We start from the raw sequence: 27,508 nt of genomic DNA on the forward strand, positions 1-27,508 counted from the left end.
ATTCTGCACCCCTAATGACTTGATACTCAGCCTGTTGGCTGCAACAAGTCCCATAAGGTTACATGGTCAGCACAGCATTGTGGGCCAAATGGCCTGTAATGTGCTGTAGATTTCTATGTTCTATGCTCTGTCTCATGATAGGCGGCTTCACCTCTGCTACGATATCACCAACACTGGTGCTCTGCAAGGTTGTGTTTCCAGCCCCCTGTACACTCACAACTGTGTGGTGCAATTACTCCATCTGCACTGCAGATAATACCCCGTAGTGAGCCGTTTCGCAAGTAATAATGAGTCAATACAGGAAGGAGATGGAGAGCTTCGTAACGGTAAACTCATCAGTGTCTCTACGTCCTCAGGAGGCTAAAAGACATTTGGTATGTCAACGTCAACTCTCGCCATTTTTTTTAATTGATGCACCTATCCAGATGCATAGGCGGGAGGTACAGGAGCCTGACAGAATTGTAGGGTGTTGTAGACTTACCCGGCTCCATCGCAGGCACACACCTCCCCACCACTGAGCACATCTTCGACAGCTGATGCCTCAAGAAGGTGCCATCCAGCCGTAAGGACCAACGCCATCCTCTTTCCATTACACCATCAAGGTGGAGGTACAGGAGCATGAAGACACACACTCAACGTTTCAGCAACAGCATCTTTCCCTCTGCAAATTCTCTGCATCCAATCCCCTCAACCCCTCCACCCTCAAAACCACTATCCTCAACACCTCGACACCTTCACCCCTCCATCCACCTTTGATATCCCACCCACAAACCTCACCCTCGACCCCTCCACACACTTGCCCTCTCCATCCTCGACTCCACTCTGGACAGCACACCCTTGACCTCTCCACCCTGGCAGCACACCCTTGACCTCTCCACTCTGGACAGCACACCCTTGACCTCTCCACCCTGGCAGCACACCCTTGACCTCTCCACTCTGGACAGCACACCCTTGACCTCTCCACCCTGGCAGCACATCCTTGACCTCTCCACTCTGGACAGCACACCCTTGACCTCTCCACCCTGGACAGCACACCCTTGACCTCTCCACCCTGGCAACACACTCTTGTCCTCTCCACTCTGGCAGCACACCCTTGACCTCTCCACCCTGGCAGCACACCCTTGACCTCTCCACTCTGGCAGCACACTCTTGACCTCTCCACCCTGGCAGCACACCCTTGACCTCTCCACTCGGAACAGCACACCCTTGACCTCTCCACCCTGGCAGCACACCCTTGACCTCTCCACTCTGGACAGCACACCCTTGACCTCTCCACCCCGGACAGCACACCCTTGACCTCTCCACCTTCGACCCTCTGCCCCCTACAGCGCGAATGCTCTGGAGTTACGGTACATTTACCATGGCAGCTTCCTCAGGCTCCATACTGACTTGCTTCAAATCTGGGTAAAAGCCTATCTGTGACGATGAGTGGAGTGACCCTTGGGCTCCGTGCTCGTGATCCCCAAGTGTTGAGCTGTGATCAGCAGATGCTGCCTCAGGTTGAAGGTCGACTTCGGGGGGCTCCTGCATCGACTCCTAATTAAAAACAGAGTGTGGTCACTTGAGTATGGTCATTCCCTTTGTCTCACCCGCTGTGGTCTGGTCTTTGGGCTCAGGATCGGCTTCAGCTGCCAAGAGATGGAGGGACTTCCACTCGGTCTTGCTGTGACGAAGATCGCACTGCAATTCTGAGGTGAAGGAATGCCCCCTAGCCTTGGTTCAACTGATAGAAGCAACCCCTGCACCCTCAACCTCAGACCCACAACTCCGCATCCTCAGTCCAATGGACTCCTGCCCTGGGACCTTCATCCCTACACTCTGACCCCGACCATCTGAGGGTGGATGTGAAGATTTATTTTGGAGGGTCAGGCAGTTTGCCCATCTGCAAGTTTCTTTTAAATCCATAACCTGCTGCTCCTTTTCAGAATCATGTGCCATGCTAGTATAGTGGTTAGGCTGACACTACTTCAGCCTGGGGCGGCGGAGTTCAGCGGCTGTCTGTAAGGAGTCTGATGTTCTTCCTGTGACAGGCTGGGTTTCCTCCGGGTGTTCCGGTTCCCTCCCACAGTCCATATACCTTTAGTAGGATAATTGGTCATTGTAAATTGTCTTGTGATTAGCTTCAATAGGTGGGTAGTTGGGCCACATGGCTTGTTGGGCTGGCAGGGTTTATTTCGCGCTGTATGTCAAAAAAGCATGTCTTTTGACAGGGAAGGAGGTGACCAGCAGGTCAGAAGAGCATTAAGTCTCAGAGACAGTTACAGAACCCCACCTGACTCCAGCCCTCTGACCAGCAGAGGCAATTTAATATCAACCCCTCATCCTGCAATGATCATCAGAGACGTTAACCTCGGCACACCCCCCCGCCCCGAGCACCAGAGGCAAGTTAACCTCAACCCCATCCTCATTCCACCCCTCCCGGATCACCAGATTCATTAACCTCAACCCCATCCCCATTCCACCCCTCCCAGATTCATTAACCTCAACCCCATCCCCATTCCACCCCTCCCTGATCACCAGATTCATTAACCTCAACCCTACCCCGATTCCACTCCTCCCTGATCACCAGAGGCAAGTTAACTTCAACCCTACCCCAGTTCCACCCCTCCCTGATCATCAGGGAGGTTAACCTCAAGCCTACTCCAATTCAACCTCCAACCTGATCACCAGAGTTGTTAACTTCTATCCCACCCCAATTCCACCCACACTGATCCCCAGGCATGTTAATCTTAACCCCAACCCCTCCACGATGCCACCCCTCCCTAAGCACCAGAGGAAATTTAACCTCAGCCCCACCTCGATTCTGCCCCTGCCTGAGCACCAGCAGCAAGTTAAGCACAACACTACCCCAGTTCCACCCCTCCCTCATCATCAGAGGCAAGTTAACCTCAACTGCACCCAATTCCACACTTTCCTGATCATCAGAGGCAATTTAACCTTAATCCCACTTGATTCCCCCCCTCCCTGATCATGTGGCATGTTAACCTCAACCCCCATCCCGATTCCACCCCCCTGGTTACCAGAAGCAAATTAACTTCAACTGCACCCAATTCGGCACTTCTTTGACCATCAGAGGCAAGTTAACCTCAATCCCACTCCCACCCAATTCCACACCTCCCTGAGAGCCAGAGGCACTTTAACCTCAATCCCACCCTGATTCCACCTACTCTGATCCCCAGGCATTAACCTCAACCCCACCCCAATTCCATCCCCTCCCTGAACACCAGAGGCAAGTTAAACTTAACCCCACCTGACTCCACCCCCTGACCAACAGAGGCAATTTAACATCAACCCCTCTCCCTGCAATGATCATCAGAGGTGTTTACCTCAGTGCCCCCCCCAACCACCATCAGCAAGTTAACCTCAACCCTACCCCGATTCCAACCCTCCCTGAACAGCAGAGGCAAATTAACCTGTCCACCACACGCTAATCGGGAAGAGGCAGGAGCCAGCGGGAACTCCTGTTGTTACTGGGAGATCTCACAAACTCGAGAGCTACGGCGGGCAGGATTGAATATGGTCAGTGGATCTCTATCTGCTGAGCCATTGAGTTGTCCCTGAGTGTACACGAGAGTTATGGAAGAGTAGGAGAGGGAGGGGAGAAGGGACAGAAATCAGCAGGCCACAATATTTTAAGGGTTCGGATGTATGGGGAGAGGCACTGGTTTGTTCTCTGCCCCCATCTACATCAGGCTCAGAAATCTGTGTGGTTGTCCAGTTCTAGGCTCCCACACAGTCTTCATCATTCCTCTGTCACTGTCTAAAGCTGAGCCATAACAGAGTTCCCTCATGTGGACATGTCTGGTCTGGGTGGCAGTGACTCGTAGCCACCGGTCACCCTGACCTTGGTCTGAGTGTTTGTCTGCAGCTCCAGTGGATGGTGAAGCGAATCGAGGACTGGAGTCACAAATATGCCCAAGCAAGATCTGCCCCAAAAGCACTGGCCATAAGACATAAGACGCAGGAGCAGAATTAGGCCATTCAATCCACCAAGTCTGTCTGCTATTCCATCATGGCTGATTTATTAACCCTCTCAAACCCATTCTCCTGCCTTCTCCCTGGAACCTTTGATGGCCTGACTAATCAAGAAACTATCAACCTCCATTTTAGATATACTTGATGAATTGGGCTCCTCAGCCGTCTGTAGAAACGAATTCCACAGATTCACCACTCTCTGGCCAAAAGACTTTCTTCCTCATTTCTGTTCTAAATGGACGTCCTATTCGGAGGCTGTGTCCTTTGGTTCTAGACTCTCCCACTATAGGAAACATCTTCCACATCCACTCTATCTAGGCCTTTCAATATTTGATAGGTTTTAATGAGATCCCCCCTCATTATTCTGGATTCTCGTGAGTACAGGCCCAGAGCCATATTTAGTCCTCATATGGTTACCCTGTCATTCCCGGGATCATTCTTGCGATCCTTCTCCGGACCGCTCCAAAGCTCGCACCTCCTTTTTTCAGATAAAGGGCCCTAAACTGCTCAGAATACTCCAAATGCGGCCTGACCAAAGGTTTGAAAAGCCTCAGCTATTGATAGAACAGTTGGGATTTAGTTATGGTAACTGTTACTGATAACCTCAGGATTGCCAGTGTCAACCTGAAGGTTACCGGACCAGTAACTCACCACTACACCACCACTAGCAGGCAGCAGCAGTTAACCGGACAGCAGAAAAGGCCTGAAGCTGAGAGAAGGACTTACCTGTCCCTGCAGGAGTGCTGTGTCTGGAAGTCTCAGCACTGGCACTGAGCCCTGGGCCCAGGAGTCAGTGACACTGGCCTGGGGCTCCGCGTCCTCCTGCCAGGAGGGAGTGAGGGTGATGTTGCTCTCGCCAGGGTCGTGGATCAGGAACTGCCACTCGATGATCTGCAGGAGAGCGTCCTTGGCCTGAGTGATGGTGAATGGCAGCAACTGAGGGAAGAAGCACCGCATCAGCCAGATTGGCACAGCCAGCCCCGGCTGCTCCAGCAACAATAGTGGGGGCAGAAAGCTGGAGCTGTGAGAACATATTACGTAGAACACTACAGTACAGGCCCTTCAGCCCAACATGTTGTGATCACCCTTTAACCTACACCAAGATCAATCTAACACTTCCCTCCCACATAACTCTCCATCTTTCGATCATCCACGCGCCTATCTAAGAGTCTGTTAAGTGCCCCGAATGGATCTACCACTATCAGGGTGTCCCATGCACCCATCACAAAAAGAAAAGCCCCAGCTTGCTCAACCTATTCTCATGACACGCTCTCCAATCCAGGCAGCATCCTGGTAAATCTCCTCTGCACCCTCTCTAAAGCTTCCACATTCTTCCTACAATGAAGGACCAAACTGTGCATAATAGTCCAAGCGTGGTCTGACCAGCATTGTATAGAGTTCCAACCTTACCTCAGGGCTCTTGAACTCAGTCCCCTATCTAATGAAGGCTAACACACCATATGCCTTTTTAACCACACCAAAAACTTGTGCAGCAACTTTGCGGGATTTGTGGACGTGGACCCTATGATCTCTCCGTTCCTCGAGACTGCTAAGAATCCTGCTGTTAACCCTGTACTCCGCTTCGCGTTTGACTTCACACTTTTCTGGGTTGAACTCCATTTGCCATTTCTCAGTCCAGCTCTGTATCTTGTCAATATCCTGTTCTACAAGGTCAGTAATGGAGAACGCCAGGCTCTCTGTTGGAGACACAGCTAGTCGTTACTGGGCACTGGGGTACCATCAATATTTTTTTGAAGAATCAGTTGGAGGAGAGTGAGTTTCATGCCACAGTGGTGTTGGGAATTTACAACTACTTTGCCTCCATTATTGACTCTAGTGTCTGCACAGGGTCCCAGAGACACACTGAACAACCCATCGATGCCATGCCAACCTTCAGGATCCATCTGTACTACTCCCATTTGTTAGGAGTATCATCAAAGCATAAAGTTGAAGATATCATGGTTGTAACCATTAACACAAGCCACAACCAATCTCCCTGAACCATTTCATAATGTGACCAACAAGCAGTAATCATTTTTGAAGTGCAAAGCACAGTTGCATTTATAAAGTACAGTGGTTGTGGGAGCAGGTGACGGATTCCCCACAGGGGGTTGCTTCTGAGAGACCGTCTGCAGACTGATGTGATTGTGAGACACTCTCACTTGCATTGGACCACCATTGAGAACATCTTCAAGAGGTGATGCCTCAGGAAGTCGATGTCTATCATTAAGGAACATGCCCTCTTCTCATTACTACCATCAGGAAGGTGGTACAGGATCCTGAAGTCTCGCACACAAAGATTTCTGAACATTACTTCAATATTTCTCTCTCTTTATTTTCCTTTCTGTAACTGAGTTATTTTTATGTTATTGCAATGTACTGCTGCCAAAAAACAACAAATTTCATGTCATGTCAATGATGAGCTTAGGAAGAGACAACGGCTCCTAATGGCGACTCCTTCACTTGCATCTTCGGAAACAGCTCTATTTCCATTTTCAATATCTCTATTTTTCCCTTTCAGGGTTCTGAGCTGGAGTTACACGCTGACTTCGGTTCTTCGTGGGAATGGGACCCGCTCTCGGGGTTTCAAGGCCGGCTGTTATTCGATATGCCAAGGATGCAGCCTAAGAGATTAGCTCACCCTTTGGAGTTCCAGGATCTCGTGACTCTGGAGACAGGTGGACTGGGGGTCGGTGTCTCCGCAGGAATCCGGTGTGTTGTGGGAATACACGGAAGATCGAAAGCAGAGAGCTGGCTGCTGGCTGTGTGCACAGAGACCCGAGTTCTTTGGGCACAGAGCTTGGAAAAAGTGACGCAATAAACTTTTAACATCGTAAACCAGCCAGTTGTTTGTTATGTCTCCCCTTTCACCGTGAAATGGAGACATCTCTTTCTTCCTTATGAGGGAGAGTGAGAGCTGTGGTATGTTGAATTCTGGGAGAACGAGTAGTCTTTGGAGTATTGCAAGTCTGCGTCTTTGCTGATGCTTTACTGCAGGCTTGAGTGTTTGGTGGTGAGTGCTGATGCTTTTGGTTTCCTGGTAGGAGAGGGGGTGATTGTCACTTTGCTGCTTACGGGTAGGAGGGAAGAGCTGGGGGGCTTTGGGGTTCTAACATTTAGGGTTCATTCATTCTTTGTAGACGGTGGAATTGTGTTAGTTAACCTCCATCTAAACTCATAGCAACTCATTACAATTCATGTTCTCAGCATTCTTTGGTCATTTGCACAGTTTGACTTCTTTTGGACATTGGTTGTTTGTCAGAATTTATGTAAAGTGTTTTTGTGAATTTTATTGTACCCTCCTGTACAATGCCTGCAAGAAAATGAATCTCAAGATAGTATATGGTGACAGACATATACTTTGATAATAAATTTACATTAGAACTTTGGTACAACAAAACGGACATCAGATAAATTCATGTGTATACCATAGCGATCAATGAAGATTCCACACAGATTGCTTTGCCAGTCAGCACAGGGGAATAGTGGTTCTGTCAATAAATGGGACAACTTGTGTATCAGCCCCACCCTCTCACATGGACCGTCCGGACCCCACCCTCTCACACGGACCGTTCGACCCCACCCCCTCACGCGGACCGTTCGGACCCCACCACTCACACAGTCTGCTCAGACCCCACCCCCCTCACACGGACCGTTCGGACCCCACCCCTCACACAGTCTGCTCAGACCCCCCCCCACATGGACCGTTCGGACCCCACCCCCTCACATGGACCGTCCGGACCCCACCCCTCACACAGTCTGCTCAGACCCCACCCCCCCTCACATGGACCGTTCAGACCCCACCCCTCACGCGGACTGTTCAGACCCCCACCCTCACGCGGACCATTCGGACCCCACCACTCACGCGGACCGTTCGGACCCCACCCCTCACGCGGATTGTTCTGACCCCACTCCCTCACGCGGACCGTTCGGACCCCACCCCTTCCACAGTCTGCTCAGACCCCACCCCTCACATGGACTGTTCGGACCCCCACCCTCACACGGACCGTGCGGGCCCCACCCCCTCACACGGACCGTTCGGACCCCACACCCCACACGGACCGTTCGGACCCCACCCCTTACACAGTCTGCTCAGACCCCACCCCTCACATGGACTGTTTGGACCCCCACCCTCACACGGACCGTTCGGACCCCACCCCTCACACAGTCTGCTCAGACCCCACCCCCTCACACGGACCTTTCAGACCCCACCACTCATACGGACCGTCCAGTCCCCACCCCCTCACACGGACCGTTCGGACCCCATCCCTCACACTGACCGCTCGGACCCCACCCCCTTGCATGGACCGTTCGGACCCCCACCCTCACACGAACCGTTCCGACCCTACCCCTCACACAGACCGTTTGGACCCCACCTCTCAGACGGACTGTTCAGACCCCACCCCCTCACAGGCCAACAGCTTAGAACATGAATTCTACTGTTCCTTCTGCACCAATACTCACTCAGACCACTTTTCCAATTTATAACACTGAAATAGAGGATCTCCATTGGCCTGATGATCGATCCTTTCTTCGCCCAGCCCCTGGCGTGGGGATTCTTCCTTGTGATGGTGGGTCTCAACAGATTTATCGCTGATAGCGCACTCGAAATTTCCACTTTCATACTCATTTCTTACCAATTCAAATATTGCATTCCAGTGTCATTGGCTGTAGGTCATCTGATTGACCTTTAACACCTTTTTACTGGATCTGCTCCAGGCCAGCATCCATTTATAGACCTCTTCCCAGCAAGTGACAGTTGGTAATTTATGGTTGTTTGTTCTCTTCAGTAAACCAGGTCGAATCACTGCAGGCTGCCACCAACACCAACATTCACAAACCTGCATGTTATGTTATTATCAAAGACACCTCACAAATAACTTCTTATTTGGAAATGATCTTCAGTCCAGCAGATTACCTGGAACATCATTGTGTCTACTTTAAAACACGGAGAGCAAAGCAACTCCATCTCACAAAATGGAGGACGTAAAACAGTTCCACAAAATGGCAGCCTCCATCTCTGAGCATATGGCAGGAACAAAGACAGTTGACTGTCTGCTTCCACTGTTCTTGACCCACTTGAGTTCAACGTTTTCTTCCATATTTTGAATTCACCACGGCCATCTCTAATCTAGATGGCCTTTAAATGTTGGTAATATGGCTACCTCAACTACTATTCCTGGCAGCTCATCCCACCCTTTGCGTGAAGAAGCTGCCCCTGATGTTCCTATCGAATCCCTCTCCTTTGATCTTAAAGCTGTGTTGATTTGTTTATAGCATCCCCACCATGGGAAAAAGACTGCCTTTTCACCCATCTGTGCTGCTCATGATCTCATGTAGCTCCATCAGGTCACCCCGAATCTCTTACGTTCCAGGGAATCAAGTCCCTCTCCTTATAACTCAGGCCCCCAAGTCCAGCTACATCCTACTCCTTACTCTGAATTTATGCCCTCTAGTTTGGAACCTCTGCCTATCCTCTCTGTCCTCAGGATTTTGTACACCTCTGTCATATCATAAAGAAAGCTCTTGGCACACTGGCCTTCATAACTCAAAGTATTGAGTACAGGAGTTGGGATGTTATGCTGAAATTGTATAAGATGTTGCTGAGACCTAATTTTGAGTCAAAAAATTTACAAAGCTGTTGCCGGGTCTGGAGGACCTGAGTTATAAGGAAAGATTGACTAGGTTAGCACTTTATTCCTTGGAATGTAGAGATTGAGGGGAGATTTGATTGAAGTATACAAAATTATGAGGGGTATAGATATGCAAGCAGGCTGTTTCCACTGAGGTTGGGTGGCACTACAATCAGAGGTCATGGGTTAAGGGTGAAAGGTGAGAAATTTAAGGGGACCTTGAGGGGAAACTTCTTCACTCAGAGGCTCGTGGGAGTGTGGAATGAGCTGCCAGTAGAAGTGGTGGACGCGAGCTCAATTTCAATGTTTAAGAGAAGTTTGGATATGTACATGGATGGTAGGGATCTGGAGGGCTCTGGTATCGGTGCAGGTTGATGGGAGTCAGCAGTTTAAATAGTCCAGAATGAGTGGGCTGTTTCTGTGCTACACTTTTCTATGACTCTCTGCCTCCCCGCCTCAGACTGTGAAGCCCCAGGCAAAAGAAACCTGTGCCTATCCATTCTGTCCTCTGGCAGCTTTCGAACACGGAAGAGTGCAGCATAGGAATAGGCCCTCGTGCTGTCCACAATGCCAAACTAAACTCAACCCATCTATGTGCATGTGACCCATGTCCTTCCATTCATGTGCCTGTCTGGATGTCTCAAACACTACCATTGTGTGTAATTCCACCAGTACTCCTGGAAGTATGTCCCAGACATCCACCACTGTGCGCAATAAAAAACTTATTCAAATCTCTCCTTTTTCACCTTAAACCTGGATGTCAACATCTCCAAAGATCTATCCTGGGCTCAACATATTAATGCAATTAAGAAGAAGGCACACCAGTGGCTATATTTCATTATAAGTTTGAGGAGATTTGATATAGAAACATAGAAAACCAACAGCACAATACAGGCCCTTCGGCCCACAAAGTTGTGCCGAACATGTCCCTACCTTAGAAATTACTAGGCTTACCTAAAACCCTCTATTTTTCTAAGCTCCATGTACCTATCCAAAAGTCTCTTAAAAGACCCGATCGTATCTGCCTCCACCACCATCGCCAGCAGCCCATTCCACACACTCACCACTCTCTGCGTAAAAAACTTACCCCTGACATCTCCTCTGTACTTACTCCCAAGCACCTTAAACCTGTGTTCTCTTGTGGCAACCATTTCAGCCCTGGGAAAAAGCCTCTGACTATCTACACGATCAATGCCTCTGATCATCTTAGATACTTCTATCAGGTCACCTCTCATCCTCAGTCACTCCAAGAAAAAAAGGCTGAGTTCACTCACTCAATCTATTCTCATAGGCATGCTCCCCATTCCAGGCAACATCCTAGTAAATCTCCTCTGCACCCTTTCTATGGCTTCCACATCCTTCCTGTAGTGAGGCGACCAGAACTGAGCACAGTACTCCAAGTGGGGTCTGACCAGGGTCCTATATAGAAACATAGAAAATAGGTGCAGGAGTAGGCCATTCGGCATCAGCAAACTTACTAACCCATCCCTCCACTTCCTAATCCAGGTCATTTATAAAAATAATGGAGTAAATGTCCAAGCACAGATCCCTGAGGCACACCACTGGTCACAGACCTCCATGCAGAATATGACCCGTCTACAACCACTCTTTGTCTTCTGTGGGCAAGGCAGTTCTGGATCCACAAAGCAATGTCCCCTTGGATCCCATACCTCCTTACTTTCTCAATAAGCCTTGCATGGGGTACCTTATCAAATGCCTTGCTGAAATCCATATACACTACATCTACTGCTCTTCCTTCATCAATGTGTTTAGACACATCCTCAAAAAATTCAATCAGGCTCATAAGGCACGACCTGCCCTTGACAAAGCCATGCTGACTATTCCTGATCATATTATACCTCTCCAAATGTTCATAAATCCTGCCTCTCAGGATCTTCTCCATCAACTTACCAACCACTGAGGTAAGACTCACTGGTCTATAATTTCCTGGGCTAACTCTACTCCCTTTCTTAAATAAAGGAACAACATCTGCAACGTTCCAATCCTCTGGAACCTCTCCCATCCCCATTGATGATGCAAAGATCATCGCCAGAGGCTCAGCAATCTCCTCCCTCACCTCCCACAGTACCTCTCATCTGGTCCCGGCGACTTATCCAACTTGATGCTTTCCAAAAGCTCCAGCATATCCTCTTTCTTAATATCTACTTGCTCAAGCTTTACAGTCTGCTGCAAGTCATCACTACAACCATCAAGGTCCTTTTCCATAGTGAATACTGAAGTATTCATTAAGTACCTCTGCTATTTCCTCCGGTTCTGTACACACTTTCCCACTGTCACACTTGATAGGTGCTGTTCTTTCACATCTTATCCTCTTGCTCTTCACACACTTGTAGAATGCCTTGAGGTTTTCCTTAATCCTGCCCACCAAGGCCTTCTCATGGCCCCTTCTGGCTCTCCTAATTTCCTTCTTAAGCTCCTTCCTGTTAGCTTTATAATCTTCTAGATCTCTAACATTACCTAGCTCTCTGAGCCCTTTTGTAAGCTTTTCTTTTCTTCTTGACCAGATTTAATACAGCCTTTGTATACCACAGTTCCTGTACCCTACCATAACTTCGCTGTCTCATTAAAATGTACCTATGCAGAACTCCACACAGATATCCCCTGAACATTTGCCACATTTCTTCCGTACTTTTCCCTGAGAATATCTGTTTCCAATTTAAGCTTCCAATTTCCTGCCTGATAGCCTCATAATTCCTCTTACTCCAATTAAACACGTTTCTAACTTGTCTGTTCCTATCTCTCTCCAATGCTATTGTAAGGGAGATAGAATTATGATTACTAGCTCCAAAATGCTCTCCCACTGAGAGATCTGACACCTGACCAGGTTCATTTCCCAATACCAGATCAAGTACAGCCTCTCTTCTTGTAGGTTTATCTACATATTGTGTCAAGAAACCTCCCTGAACACATCTAACAAACTCCACCCCATCTAAACCTCTTGCTCCAGGGAGATGCCAATCGATATTTGGGAAATTAAAATCTCCCATCACGACAACTCTGTTATTATTACACCTTTCCAGGATATGTTTCTCTATCTGCTCCTCGATATCCCTGTTACTATTGGACAGCATATAAAAAACACCCAGTAAATTTATTGACCCCTTCCTGTTCCTAACCTCCACCCACAGAGACTCCGTAGACAATCCCTCCATGGTGTCCACCTTTTCTGCAGCCGTGACGCTATCTCTGATCAACAGTGCCACGCCCCCATCTCTTTTGCCTCCCTCCCTGTCCTTTGTGAAACATCTAAAACCCGGCACTTGAAGTAACCATTCCTGTCCCTGAGCCATCCAGGTCTCTGTAATGGCCACAACATCATAGCTCCAAGTACTGATCCACGCTCGAAGCTCATCCGCTTTGTTCACAATACTCCTTGTGTTAAAATAGACATACCTCAAGCCTTCAGTCTGATTGTGTCCTTTCTCTATGACCTGCCTATCCTCCCTCACGCTGTCTCCAAGCTTTCTCTATTTGTGAGCCAACCGCCTCTTCCCCAGTTCCTTCAGTTCGGTTCCCACCCCCAACAATTCTAGTTTAAACTCTCCCCAGTAGCCAAAGCAAACCTCCCAGTCAGGATATTGGTCCCCCTGGGATTCAAGTGCAACCTGTCCTTTTTGTACTGGTCACACCTGCCCCAAAAGAGATCCCAAAGATTCAGAAATCTGAATCCCTGCGCCCTGCTCCAATCCCTCAGCCACGCATTTATCGTCCACTTCATTGCATTCCTACTGTCACTGTCGCGTGGCACAGGCAGTAATCCAGAGATTCCTACCTTTGCGGTCCTACTTCTCAACTTCCTTCCTAAGGGAGCTAGGGCTTTATTCTTTGGAGAGAAGGAGGATGAGAGGAGACATGATAGAGGTGTACAAGATAATAACAGGAATAGATAGAGTGGATAGCCAGCGCCTCTTCCCCAGGGCACCACTGCTCAGTACAAGAGGACATGGCTTTAAGGTAAGAGGTGGGAAGTTCAAGGGGGATATTAGAGGAAGGATTTTTACTCAGAGAGTGGTTGGTGCGTGGAATGCACTGCCTGAGTCAGTGGTGGAGGCAGATACACTAGTGAAGTTTAAGAGACTACTAGACAGGTATATGGAGGAATCTAAGGTGGGGGGTTATATGGGAGGCAGGGTTTGAGGGTCGGCACAACATTGTGGGCCAAAGGGTCTGTACTGTGCTGTACTATTCTAAGCCTGTTTTCAGGACCTCTTCCCTTTTCCTACCTATGTCATTGGTACCAATATTTACCACAACCTCTGGAGGTTCTCCCTCCCACTGCAGGATATCTTGGATGCCATCAGAAACATCCCGGACCCTGGCACCTGGGAGGCAAACTACCATCCACGTTTCTTTCCTGCATCCACAGAATCGCCTGTCTGACCCCCTAACTATAGATTCCCTTATCACTACTGCCTTCCTCTTCCTTTCCCTACCCTTCTGAGCCTCAGGGCCGGACTCTGTGTCAGAGACATTGGCCACTGTTGCTTCCCCCAGGAAGGCTGTTCCCCCCCCCCCCAAGAAGTATTCAAACAGGAGTACTTATTGTCAAGGGGTACAGCCACAGGGGTACTCTCTAGTACCCGATTCTTCCCCTTCCCCCTCCTGACTGTGACCCACTTGTCTGTCTCCCGTGGCCCCGGTGTGACCACCTGCCTATAACTCCTTCCTATCACCTCCTCGCTCTCTCTGGCCAGGCGAAGGTTATCGAGCTGCGTCTCCAGTTCCCTAACGCGGCCCCCAAGAAGCTGCAGTTCAACACACCGGGTGCAGATATGGCCGTCCGGGAGGCTGGGAGTCTCCAGGACTCCGGATTTGGTATGTCACCATGGACTGTGATAAATTTCTACAGAGAGAGCACTCGAACTGGATGCAACACCATCTGATATGCAGGCACCAATGGACCCCTGCCAAGCCCACCCACTGCATCTTTACCTGATTCTCAATGTAAATTCTGAAGCACTGGTCCAGAGCTTGGCTGATGACGTCCTCGATGATGTCCATCACACTGTTCTCGCCGTCTTCGGCTGCTACCATAGCCTGCCAGTCGTTCTCTGTGAAGCGGCCAGGCACTAGCTCCACCAGGGCAGCCACAGGAGCGGGGGCAGGAACAAGTGCAGCCCTGCTCTTATCCAAACGGGACTTCGGCATCGCCGATCGCGACATGATTCCTTAGTGTAGAGATCAGAGCACCTTATCACTGATCACAGGGCTCTGGCGCAGAGTACCGGTCGCAGTGACCCACTGGGAGTGAGGGGGAAGGAGGGATTACCCTATTCCGCAGGACCTGGGAGTCACTGATTAGGCCAGCGTTTGATTGCCTGTCCCTAGCTACCCAGGAGAAGGAGGTGACAAGCTGCAGCCTCTGAGGTGTGGGGCACACTCACAGTGCTATCAGTGAGGGAGCTCCAGTATTCAGACTCAGTGATGGGAGTGGAACAGTGTGCTATGTCCAAGCTGGGGTTGCATGCGGCTAGGAGGAAGGAAAACGCACGCAAGAGGCAAAAATTCAGGGATCTCCTTACACTGATGGGAGAAACTGAGGGATAGTTATTCTGGTGGGCTAAGAGATCTCCTTTCCCTGAGGATCCCTGAGATTGAGGGATCTTCTCACTCTTGGGGGAGAGACCGAGGGATCTCCTTGCTCTTGGGGAGAGACCGAAGGATCTCTTTACTCTTGGGGGCAGAAACCGAGGGATCTCCTCGCTCTTGGGGGCAGAAACCAAGAGATCTCATCACTCTTGGGGAGAGACCGAGGGATATCCTCACTCTTGGGGGCAGAGACTGAGGGATCTCCTCACTCTTGGGGGCAGAGACCGAGGGATCTCCTCACTCTTGGGGGCAGAGACCGAGGGATCTCCTCGCTCTTGGGGGCGAGACTGAGGGGAGCCTTCGCGAACGGTAAGGGAAAGAGATAGGCCGCGGGAAACCCTCAACCCGGTGGAGGAAACAGATCTAGGAATCCCCCTTCCTCGGGAGGGTAAAACTCAGGGATCTCCTCACTCTGATGGAAGGCGGGGCTGCAGACACAGAGCAACTCTTCCGGGGAATAAGCAGCCCCAGGTATATCACTCGTTGCGGTGGGAAGGGGAACAGACCCAAAGGACCCTCCGTCCTCACTCCGGGAGGGGCTGCACAGCGATCCCTCTCCCCGCCCGCCCACCTGGTTCGTCGGCCTCCCGGTGCTCGCTGCTCGGCTCAGGACCGCGTCCTCCCGCCGTCTCTGGGCAACAGGCTCCGCCCGAGCCCGATGACGTCAGCACGCTCTTCGACGTCAGACGAACGTTCTGGAGACGGTGTCGGTCACCATGGAGCCGGTGAGTGAGGCCTGGGCAGGTTGGGGACGCGCTGGAGGGAGTGATGGCTTCGGCCGATGGGCTGAGGGATGTTGCGGGGTGAAGAGGGGCCGGGTGGGATCGGGGAGCGATTTTGGGAAGGGCAGTGAGATGGCGGGATTACAGGGGCATGAGTTAGTACGGGGGACGGGTGAAGGGAGAGATGGGAAGAGGGTTGAGGGAGTAGAGGGGGAGATGGTAAACCGGACCGCAGGCAATCTGTTCTCCAGGACGTGGTGGTGGGGCAGTTAGTGAGCCTGAGGCAAGTCCTCCCGGGGTTTGAAAGGCAAACCAAACATTCATCTTGCTCAGCCTTGTTTGATTCAGTTCTACTTTGGTCTTTTGATCAGATATTGAGCAAACCCGTCTCCATGTCATCCAGATAACCTTGGTCTCTGGACAACTAGAGACATCTACCTCCCCATGAGCCTCCACATTCGGCGCACCAAGTCCAGCCATTTTCAATGGTATCCTACCACCAAATACATCTTCACCTTCCCTCCCCCACTATCTGCTTTCCACAGGAAATCTCTGTGTCCATCTGTCCCTCTGGTTCCTCCCCTTCTTTCCTGTCTCCCACGGTCCATTCTCCTCTCCAATCAGATTCATCTTATTCAACCCTGTTCCTTTCCCACCAATCACCTCCCAGCTTCGTACTTCACCCCTGCCTTCTCCAGCCACCTGTGTTCCTCTCACCTGGTCACACCTGCCACTTGCCAGCTTGTACGCCTTCCACTCTCCCTACTTTCTTATTCTGGCATCTCCCTTATTCATTTTCAGGCCCAATGAAGGGTCTTGGCTTGAAGCATTGACTGTTTATTCACTTCCATGCTGCCCGACTTACGCAGTCCCCCCAGCTCTTTGTGTGTGATGCACAGATATTATGTCTGCTCTTGATACCCATTCTGCTCTCTGCAGCGTTACCTTCCCATTCTAAATATTCTCTGTTTCTCCACAGGTGTGACTGCACTTGCTGAAGGTCCCCAGTACTTACCGGTGTTGTATCACATTTGACATATATTTTGTGACCTTAAGCAGCAGAACACATGAAGTACCTTTGACCTGATGTGTTGCTTGGTCTCTCCACGGATGCTGCGTAATTGGCTAGGTTCTTCCAGCATTTTCTGCTTCTGTTTCAGATTTCAGAATCTACAGTAATATTTGTTTGCCTGTACCAAGGTAATTGGTTTGTTATGTTTTTCATTTTATTTATAGCTACAGGGTGGAACGGGTCCTTCCAGTCCACTGATGTGTGTATATGTGTGTGTGTGTATATAAAGTCAACGTTCAATGTAGGACTGCCCCAGGGAATTCTGCTGCAGATTTTTACCTCGGGGTTTGTTCCCAAAATCTTCCCCTTAGGTGGGTACAGCCACACAACGCAACAGAGTTTTAAGATCAGAATTTTCCTTGTAGACGAGCTGCCAACCATGACTGATGAGCCCCATCAGCCCAAAGCGACTGGTTTTAAGGTGCCAGTAACCTGCCTTTGCCCTCCTTCTGTCACTAGAAATGGTTCTGCCAGCTCACTAGCTAAGCCACATTTGAAAACCAGGATCAGGACTTGGTTGTCAGTGGCTATTTGAGACACACAGCATTGGGAGCATTTAATAGATAGTGGGAGCTTATCTCCACTACCCCTCTCCCCCTCTCCCCCTCTCCCCCTCTCCCCCTCTCCCCCTCTCCCCCTCTCCCCCTCTCCCCCTCTCCCCCTCTCCCCCTCTCCCCCCAGTTATGACAACCTTGAGGAACCATAAGAGTTAGAAACATAGAAAACATACAGCACAATACAGGTCCTTCGGCCCACAAAGCTGTGCCGAACATGTCCCTACCTTAGAACTACCTAGGTTTTATCCATAGCCCTCTATTTTTCTAAGCTCCATGCACCCATCCAGGAGTCTCCGAAAAGACCCTATCGTTTCCGCCTCCGCCGCTGCCGCTGGCAGCCCATTCCACGCACTCACCACTCTGTGTAAAGAAACTTACCCCTGACATCTCCTCTGTACGTACTTCCTTGCTAGCCAATTCAGCCCTGGCAAAAAGCCTCTGACTATCCACACGATCGATGCCTCTCATTATCTTGTACACCTCTATCAAGTCACCTCTCATCCTTCATTGCTCCCAGGAAAAAAAGGCCGAGTTCACTCAACCTATTCTCATAAGGCATGCTCTCCAATCTAGGCAACATCCTTGTAAATCTCCTCCGCACTCTTTCTATGGCTTCCACATCCTTCCTGTAATGAGGCGACCAGAATTCAGCACAGTACTTATCAAATGCCTTGCTAAAATCCATATACACTACATCTGCAGCTCTACCTTCATCAATGTGCTTAGTCACATCTTCAAAGAATTCAATCAGGCTCATAAGGCACAACCTGCCCTTGACAAAGCCATGCTGACTGTTCTTATTATGCATCTCCAAATGTTCATAAATCCTGTCTCTCAGGATCTTCTCCATCAACTTACCAACCACTGAAGTAAGACTCACTGGCCTATAATTTTCTGGGCTATCCCTACAACCTTTCTTAAACAAGGGAACCACATCCGTAACCCTCCAAATCCTCCAGAACCTCTCCCGTCCTCATTGATGATGCAAAGATCATTGCCAAAGGCTCAGCAATCTCCTCCCTCGCTTCCCACAGTAACCTGGGGTTATCTCATCCGGTCCTGGTGACTTGTCCAACTTGATGCTTTTCAAAAGCTCCAGCACATCCTTTCTTAATATCTACATTCTCAAGCTTTGCAGTCCGCTGTAAGTCATCCCTACAATTGCCAAGATCCTTTTCCGTAGTGAATACTGAAGCAAAGTATTCATTAAGTACCTCCACTATTTCCTCCGGTTCCATACACACTTTTCCACTGTCACACTTGATTGGTCCTATTCTCTCATGTCTTATCCTCTTGCTCTTCGCATACTTATAGAATGCCTTGGGGTTTTCCTAAATCCTGTCTGCAAAGGCCTTCTCATGGCCCCTTCTGGCTCTCCTCATTTCATTCTTAAGCTCCTTCCTGTTAGCCTTATAATCTTCTTGATTCATCTCAATACCTAGTTTTTTAAACCTTTTGTAAGCTCTTCTTCTTGACTAGATTTACACCACAGATCTTGTACCCTACCATCCTTTCCATGTCTCATTGGAACTTACCTACTCAGAACCCCACGCAAATACCCCCTGAACATTTGCCACATTTCTTTGGTTCGTTTCCCTGAGAACATATGTTTCCAATTTATCCTTCCAAATTCCTGCCTGATGGCCTCATAATTCCCCTTACTCCAATTAAACGTTTCCCGAACTTGTCTGTTCCTATCCTTCTCCATTGCTATGGTAAAGGAGATAGAATTGTGATCACTATCTCCAAAATACTCTCCTACTGAGAGACCTGACACCTGACCAGGTTCATTTCCCAATACCAGATCAAGTACAGCCTCTCCTCTTGTAGGCTTATCTACATACTGTGTTAAGAAACCTTCCTGAAGACACCTAACAAACTCCACCCCATCTAAACCCCTCACTGTAGGGAGATACCAATCAATATTTGGGGAATTAAAATCTCCCGCCACAGCATCCCTGTTATTATTACTCCTTTCCAGAATCTGTCTCCCTATCTGCTCCTTGATGTCCCAGTTACTCTTGGGTGGTCTATAAAAAAACACCCAGTTGAGTTATTGACCCCTTCTTATTCCTAACTTCCACCCACAGAAACTCAGTAGACAACCCCTCTATGACCTCCTCCTTTTCTGCAGCCGTGGCACTATCTGTGATCAACAGTGCCACGCCCCCACCTCTTTTGCCTCCCTTCCTATCCTTTCTGAAACATCTAAATCCTGGCACTTGAAGTAGCCATTCCTGCCCCTGCACCATCCAAGTCTCTGTAATGGCTACAACATCATAGCTTCAAGTGCTGATCCACGCTCTAAGTTCATCCACTTTATTCATGATACTCCTTGCATTAAAATAGACACCTCTCCAACCATCGAAGTGCGTCCCTTCTCTGTCACTCGCCTATCCTCCCTTTTGCACCGTCTCCAAACTTTTTCCGTTTGTGAACCAACCTCCCTTGCCTCCGTCACTTCAGTTTGGTTCCCACCCTCCAGTATTTCTAGTTTAAACTCTCCCCCAATAGCCTTAGCAAACCTCCCCGCCAGGATATTGGTCCCCCTCAGATTCAAGTGCAACCCGTCCTTTTTGTGCAGGTCACACCTGCCCCAGAAAAGCTCCCAATGATCCAGAAATCTGAATCCTGATATTACTACCTTTGTGGTCCTGCTTCTCAACTTCCTTCCTAACTCCCTGTGGTCTTTTTTCAGGACCTCCTCCCCTTTCCTACCTATGTCGTTGGTACCAATATGTACCATGCCCTCTGGCTGTTCTCCTTTCCCACTTCAAGATATCGTGGACGTGATCAGAAACATCCTAGACCCTGGCACCTTGGAGGCAAACTACCACCCGCATTTCTTTCCTACATCCACAGAATCACCTATCACCTCGTTGCAGTTAGAGATGGTCGAATAAGGTGTAAGGGCCATGACAAGGTAGAGTGACAGATCAAGAGTTCATCTTTAGCTTGTAAGTGGTGCATTCAAGAATTGGATAACAGCTGGATCGAAACTATCCCTGAAGCTGGTGGTGCGTGCTGTCAACCTTTCATATCTCCTGCCCAATGAGAGGGGAGGGGGTGGCTGACTTCCCGATGCAGCAGGAAGTATAGGCAGTCTCCGTGGATGGGAGGTTGGTCTGCAAGATGGACGTGGCTGTGTTCACAACTCCGCGGTTTCTTGGACAGAGCAGTTGTCATACCAAGTCAGGATAGGATGCTTTCTATGCTGCATCTGTTTAGAACAAAATTGATGAGAAGCGTCGAGGATGTGCTGAATTTTCTTTGCCTTCCAAGCAAGTAAAGGCATTGTTATGCTTTCTTGGCTATAATGTAATCTGTTTTAGAGATGATTCAAAGCTGCGCGGTGCTGTAAACTGATGGGGGATGCTGAGAGTCCTTTGAAGGAAACAGGGTAAGTGAATGGGCATGAGGGTGTCCACTTTAGTCAAATGTGAATGACTTTTTCTCAAAGGTGAGATTGACCTGTGCTAGTTTTTACAGAAAGCTGAATGTCCTTGTATCTAAGTCATTGACAAACGGGTTCTGCAGGATATTAGAAAGGTCTTTGGGACAAAAATTTGTATTGGAAGAGGGTTTGAGTAAAAAATAGTGGTATCGTAATCCAATCACACAGACCAAGTGTGAACGTTGTGTACAGGGTTATTCTTACCGCCAGAAGGATACAAATAAAAGTTGGAATGCCAGGAAGTCACCAGAATCGATTTCTGAGATGGCAGGTTTACTATTTGAGAAGACAGTATCTGTATAGTGTTGAACTTAGAAGAATGAGAGATTCAAAATTATTTAATGTCATTTCTAGTACACAAGTAACGGGGAAGAAAGTAATTGTTACTCCAGATGTGGTGCAGCACCAATAAACATGAAAGATAAAGAACACAATAATAATAAAAATACAATAAATATAAATACATAAGATAGCTTATATACATAGATTGTATTTCCATAAAGTGATGCTGGGCATGAGGTGACAGTGACAGGAAATGATAAAGTAGTGGTGGTTGGATGGGTTAGTGGGTGGAGGTGTAGATCAGCTTACTGCTTGAAATGCATTTGAAATGTACAAAATAATGTGTGACAGGGTAGCTGGGGAGCCTAACATTAGGAAGTTTTTGGCAGGAGCAGGCCACTCGGTCCAACAAGTCTTGCCAAATTCCTATTCACATGGTGTGTTGAAATAACTATTGAGTTTAGATTCGAAAATTTCTAATTTACTACTCTCAACTACACAACTAGGTAGCTTGTTCCATGTGTCCACAACTCGTTCTGTATGGAAATGCTTCCTCATGTTAGTCTGAAATCTCCCTTTAACCAGTCTCCATCTATGGCTCCGTGTCCTTGATAATGGATTAATTTTGAAGTAGCAGCTGGTATCCACCTTACTTATACCCTTCTAGTTCTATAATGTCTCCTCTCATTCTACACCTATTTAGGCTAAAAAGATTTAATTCTTTCAGTCTTTCTTCATAGTTCATGCCCTGCAGACCTAGAATGAGTGTTGTCACCCTTCTCTGAACTCTCTCCAGTGCCTTCACATCTCTCACAAAATATAGAGACCAAAATTGTACACAGTACTCAAGGTGTGGCCTCACAAGCGGATTATACAGTTTAAGGAGACCATCTCTAGACTTGAACTCCACTGAGCACATTATACAGGCCTATATTCTATCAGTCTTCCTGATCGCTTCTGTGCATTGTGTAGATGTTGATAGTGATGAGTCTACCAGGTTGCCCAAACCCTTCTCGTTAAGTGCACTTTCTAACTCAAGACCCCCCCCATTGTATATTTATATCTAATATTTCTACTTCCTATATATAATATTTTACTTTTACTTGTGTAATGGCTTCTCTGTAATGCTCACTGCTGAGGTAATGGTTTCTCTGTAGCAGCAATGTTAGGTTTATGGCTGGAGATAACAGGACTGTGGTATGCATGTTAGCCAATTGGAGATTGTTGCTTTGTCTTGTGTACCTGGAAGGATGTTTTCTGTCGAGGAGAGAAGAAGAGGGAAGACGTGTGTGGAGAGAGCTGGTAGAAGACCGGACGGAGTGGACGGGGATCTGAGGGTCTGAAGGTCGGCGATGCTCGGAGGAAACTGATGGTGGAAGAATGACTACTGAGTGAGCTGCAATGTGAACTTTTGACTTGAATTGGGCCCTTTTTTATTTTCATTACTAACCCTATATTCAGATTAAGATTCATAAAGTTCAATCACTTAATTGCATATGGTGTACTGTCTGATATTTTGCGTTGTGGGTTTGTAACTGGGGGTACGTTACACAGCAACCACACAAACATGATTTCCCAGTTTGGCAGGGCCGAAGGCTGTTTTCCCTCGATGAACACGAGCCTGAGGGTTACAATGGTGGGGGCTGTGTCCTGGATTGATTCCGTTGGATGCTGTGTGATTACCCGTTTAAATCTGTGCTGGTATGGATGCTGCTGGGGTGGAGCACTGGTGTGTCTCCGTGGGGTTACCGGTAACTAATGCGTGCGTGTTGAGTGGGGTGGATATTAGTACCCCCGATGAATTGTTCATTCGATTTTTGAGTATGGTTAAAGCTGTTGGCAAAGTTGAAATCGTAGCGTGAAGATTTGATAAAATGGTGGAGTCAGACCTTGTTTTAGTTCAGACTAGCACTGACGTAACGGTGGTGGGACTGCCAGAGTCTGTCGGTGCCCCAGGTGAGGCAGGGCCATGGCCTGTCCATACCGTCAGGGAGCCCAGCAGGCTGGGTCACAAGCAGAGTTGCCTGCAGTTGGGGGGGGGGGAATGCAGAGATTTCAGAGACAGGGTTCTATCATTCCTGAGGAGTTTTGGGCTGCTTTTGAGGAAGTGTGTGGCAGCATTGGGCCGGATACCGAATTTAAACGAGGGACGGTGTGGTTCACCCAGTTGAAGCCAATGATGGTAAGGCCTGGAGAAGTAGCGAGACTGATGGGGACCCCCAAATTTCCCGGAATACCTGAGGGTGAAGCCCTCTTAGTGGATGCTCCAGACGACCACGAAGGGGAGTTGGGGGTTTCTTGCTGGGGTACCGGTGAGGCGCAGATTGCAGAAACCCCCCCCCCCCCCGTGCCCATCAGCAGTCGGATCGCGCCTGTGAATAGACGCAGCAAACCCACACCCCCGAAGAGACTGGAGCCTCAATCCAGCACACTTCGCACCACTCAGACAGGGCAAAGCATCGGGACTATATACTGCAGAAAAAAAGCTGCGTCTATTCACAGGCCCCGCCTCACCTGGGTCACCGACAGACTCTGGCAGTCCCACCGCCGTTACGTCAGTGCTAGTCTGAACTAAAACAAGGTCTGAGTCTGCCATTTTATCAAACCTTCACGCTACGATTTCAACTTTGCCAACAGCTTTAACCATACTCAAAAATCGAATGAACAATTCATCGGGGGTACTAATATCCGCCCCACTCAACACGCACGCATTAGTTACCGGTAACCCCACAGAGGCACACCAGTGCTCCACCCCAGCAGCATCCATACCAGCACAGATTTAAATGGGTAATCACACAGCATCCAACGGAATCAATCCAGGACGTAACCCCCACCATTGTAACCCTCAGGCTCGCCTAGCTCGTGTTTGTCGAGGGGAAACAGCCTTCGGCCCTGCCAAACTGGGAAATCACGTTTGTGTGGATGCTGTGTAATGTACCGCCCAGTTACAAACCCACAATGCAAAATATCAGACAGTACACCATATGCAATTAAGTGATTGAACTTTATGAATCTTAATCTGAATATAGGGTTAGTAATGAAAATAAAAAAGGGCCCAATTCAAGTCAAAAGTTCACATTGCAGCTCACTCAGTAGTCATTCTTCCACCATCAGTCTCCTCCGAGCATCGCCGATCCTCAGACCCTCCGATCCCTGTCCACTCCGTCCGGTCGTCTACCAGCTCTCTCCACACACGTCTTCCCTCTTCATCTCTCCTCGACAAAAAACCATGAAAAAACATCCTTCCAGATACACAAGACAAAGCAACAATCTCCAATTGGCTAACATGCATACCACAGTCCTGTTATCTCCAGCCATAAACCTAACATTGCTGCTTCAGAGAAACCATTACCTCAGCAGTGAACATTACAGAGAAGCCATTACATTAGCCTTAGCAGTGAAACATTACAAAGAAACCATTACACGCATTAAATTTCATCTGTCATTTATCTGCTATATCTGAATTTTGTTTAGATCTAACTGTATTAATTCTGCTGCCTGGATGTCTTTAGCCCGTCTCCCTAATTTTGTGTTATCTGCAAACTTAACTAGTTTATTCATTATGTACTTAATGTAAATTAATAACAGAAGCGGCCCCAAAACTGATCCCTGCGGAACCCCACTTTTAACATCTTCAAGGTGTGAAAACGTTGCTGTCATCATAACTCGTTATTTTCTGTTTTTGAGCCGATTCTTCTCACATTCACAAGATCACAAGACAAAGGAGCAGAAGTAGGCCATTCGGCCCATCGAGTCTGCTCCGCCACTCCACCATGAGCTAAACTATTCTCCCATCTTGTTCCAATTTCCAGCTTTTTCCCCATATCTCTTGATAACCTGACTTAATTAGATACCTATCAATCTCCTCCTTAAACACTCTCAATGATCGGGCCTCCACAGCTGTACGTGGCAACAAATTTCATAAATCCATGACCTTCTGGCTAAAAAAATTTCTCCTCATCTGTTTTAAATGGGTACCCTCTAATTCTAAGACTGTGGCCTCTTGTCCTGGACTCACCCACCAAGGGAAACAGCCTTTCCACACCTACTGTGTTTCAACATTCGAAACGTTTCTATGAGATCCCCTCTCATTCTTCTATACTCTAATGAATACAGTCCAAACAACAAACGCTCCTCATATGTTAGCCCCTGCATTCCAGGAATCATCCTCATAAATCTTCTCTGAACTCTCTCCAACATCAGTACATCCCTTCTAAGATAGGGGGCCCAAAACTGCACACGGTATTCCAAATGAGGTCTCACCAGTGCCCCATAGAGCCTCGTCAACACCTCCTTACTCTTATACACTATTCCTCTTGAAATGAATGCCAACATAGCATTTGCTTTCCTTACTACTGATCCAACCCGGTGGTTAACCTGCTTCACACACCTTATCCTGAATCCCTACTGCCTGTAATTTGATAATTAACTTCTTATGGGGTACCTTGTCAAAAACCTTCTGAAAGGTCAAGTAAGTGATATCAACCACTCTATTGTTACCATAAATTTTAGTTGCCTCATCATAGAACCCCAGCATATAGTAAACACATGATTTCCTCTTTCTGAACCCATGCTGGCTTTCTGCTAACATGCCTGTTCTTATCAGCTGCGTTTCCAGCTCATTCTTTATGAATGTTTCCATTATCTTACCTGTGATACACATTAAGCTTACTGGTCTATAGTTACCAGGGTCAGTGCAGTCACCCTTCTTATATACCTGGATGTTAGCCCATTTCCAGGCCTTAGTGATTTCACCGGTCTTCACCGACTTTTGAAAAATAAATGTTAGGGGTTTGTATATGTAACAACAGACCTCTTTAAGTATCCTTCAATATATGTTGTCTGACACTGGAGATTCAATAACTTCCAGCTTTTTCAGTGGAAATAGGATCTCAGTTTCTAATATATCTAAGTCACTTAAAACAAATTTATTTTTCTCTATAGTTAGTGACATATTGCTAACATCTTCGCAGGTGAATAGCAAAATATGAATTAAGAGTATCCACTATGTCCTATGTCCTCTGCATAATTTATCACCCCACTATTATTCCTAATACACTTAACTTCCTCAACATTTCTTTTACTACTAAAGTATTGAAGAAAATCTCTTGGGGTCAATCTTAGCATTATCAGCAATATCCTTCTCAACCTGCCTTTTGTCAATCAGAATTTCCCTCTTGACTATAGCTCGCATATTTTCATATGCCCTATGGCTAACATCATTACTATTTTTTCTATATTCCTTATATAGCTGTCTTTTTTTCAACCAGAGGTTACAGTCTCTAACCTCTGAGCATTCAGAACAGGTGGGAAGGGATTTTTTTTAATCCACAATGCTTTGAATCTTTGGAATAGTTTCACAAAGAAGGTTGCGGAAGATATTAAAGCCAGTGATCTATGGATCTATATGGATATTGTTGGAATGCCAAGAGGACGGGGTGTAGGGTCAGCTGTGGTTATCAGGGCAGACACAACTGAACTTTTAGCTCCTACTTCACACAATGATGCCTATGAGAGGTAATTGTGGATTTACAAGGGTGTCTGAAGGCCACAATGCATGTTCCTGTGGGTCTTTGATAGGATATGAGAGTAAGCTGCCCTAATAATTCTTTAGTGACCAGCAAGCTGCTGGAGGAATTCAGTGGATCAGGCAGCATCTGTGGGAGGAAAGGAACTGTTGGAGTTTGAGGTCAAAATCCTGCTTCAGGATTGATATCTCCTTAAGGATTTTGATAATTGTTTTCATCAGATGCTTTAAGATGTTTTTTTACTAAGATAAAAGGATTATATGAATGGAATCAGATTTAATATCAGTAGCGTATGTTGTGAAATTTGTTGTTTTGGGCAGAAGTACATCGCTCAATAATAAAACTATAAATTACAATAAGTATATATTAAAAGCAATTAAATAAGTAGTGAAAAAAAGAGGGGAAATACTGAGGCAGTGCTCTTGGACCATTCAGAAAGCTGACGACAGAAGGGAAGAAGCTGTTCCTGAATCACTGAGTATGTGTCTTCAGGCTCCTGTTGGTAGCATAGAGACATAGAAAACTTACAGCACAATACAGGCCCTTCAGCCAACAACACTGTGCTGAACACGTCCTTATTTTAGAAATTACCTGGGGTTACCCATAGCCCTCTATTTTATTCTAAGCTCCATGCACCTATCCAGGAGTCTCTTAAAAGACAGTGAGAACAGGACA

At 47.8% G+C, this 27,508-nt stretch overlaps 2 protein-coding genes across 5 annotated transcripts in view; one reads left to right on the plus strand and one right to left on the minus strand.

Moving 5' to 3' along the window:
* Positions 1–501: 501 nt before the first annotated feature.
* LOC134346010 (uncharacterized protein C2orf81) lies at positions 502–16,893 on the minus strand. The gene is made up of 6 exons (XM_063047349.1): positions 16,886–16,893; positions 15,790–16,004; positions 14,562–14,797; positions 4,702–4,911; positions 1,360–1,536; positions 502–580 (listed from the first exon to the last, which is right to left on the minus strand). The coding sequence occupies exons 1-6, from the start codon at positions 16,891–16,893 to the stop codon at positions 542–544; spliced, it is 885 nt and encodes a 294-aa protein (XP_062903419.1). The 3' UTR covers positions 502–541.
* The window catches only part of wdr54 (WD repeat domain 54), a 60,721-nt gene continuing 49,099 nt past the window's right edge, over positions 15,887–27,508 (plus strand). For all 4 annotated transcript variants that reach the window (XR_010017597.1, XM_063045165.1, XM_063045166.1 and 1 more), the window contains exons 1-2: positions 15,887–15,943; positions 16,920–17,140. The gene's annotated coding sequence lies outside the window, so the exon portion shown is untranslated. The remainder of the gene's footprint in view (positions 15,944–16,919; positions 17,141–27,508) is intronic.

Source organism: Mobula hypostoma, chromosome 4, assembly GCF_963921235.1.
Source record: "Mobula hypostoma chromosome 4, sMobHyp1.1, whole genome shotgun sequence".
In the NCBI taxonomy this organism is placed as follows: Eukaryota; Metazoa; Chordata; class Chondrichthyes; order Myliobatiformes; family Myliobatidae; genus Mobula; species Mobula hypostoma.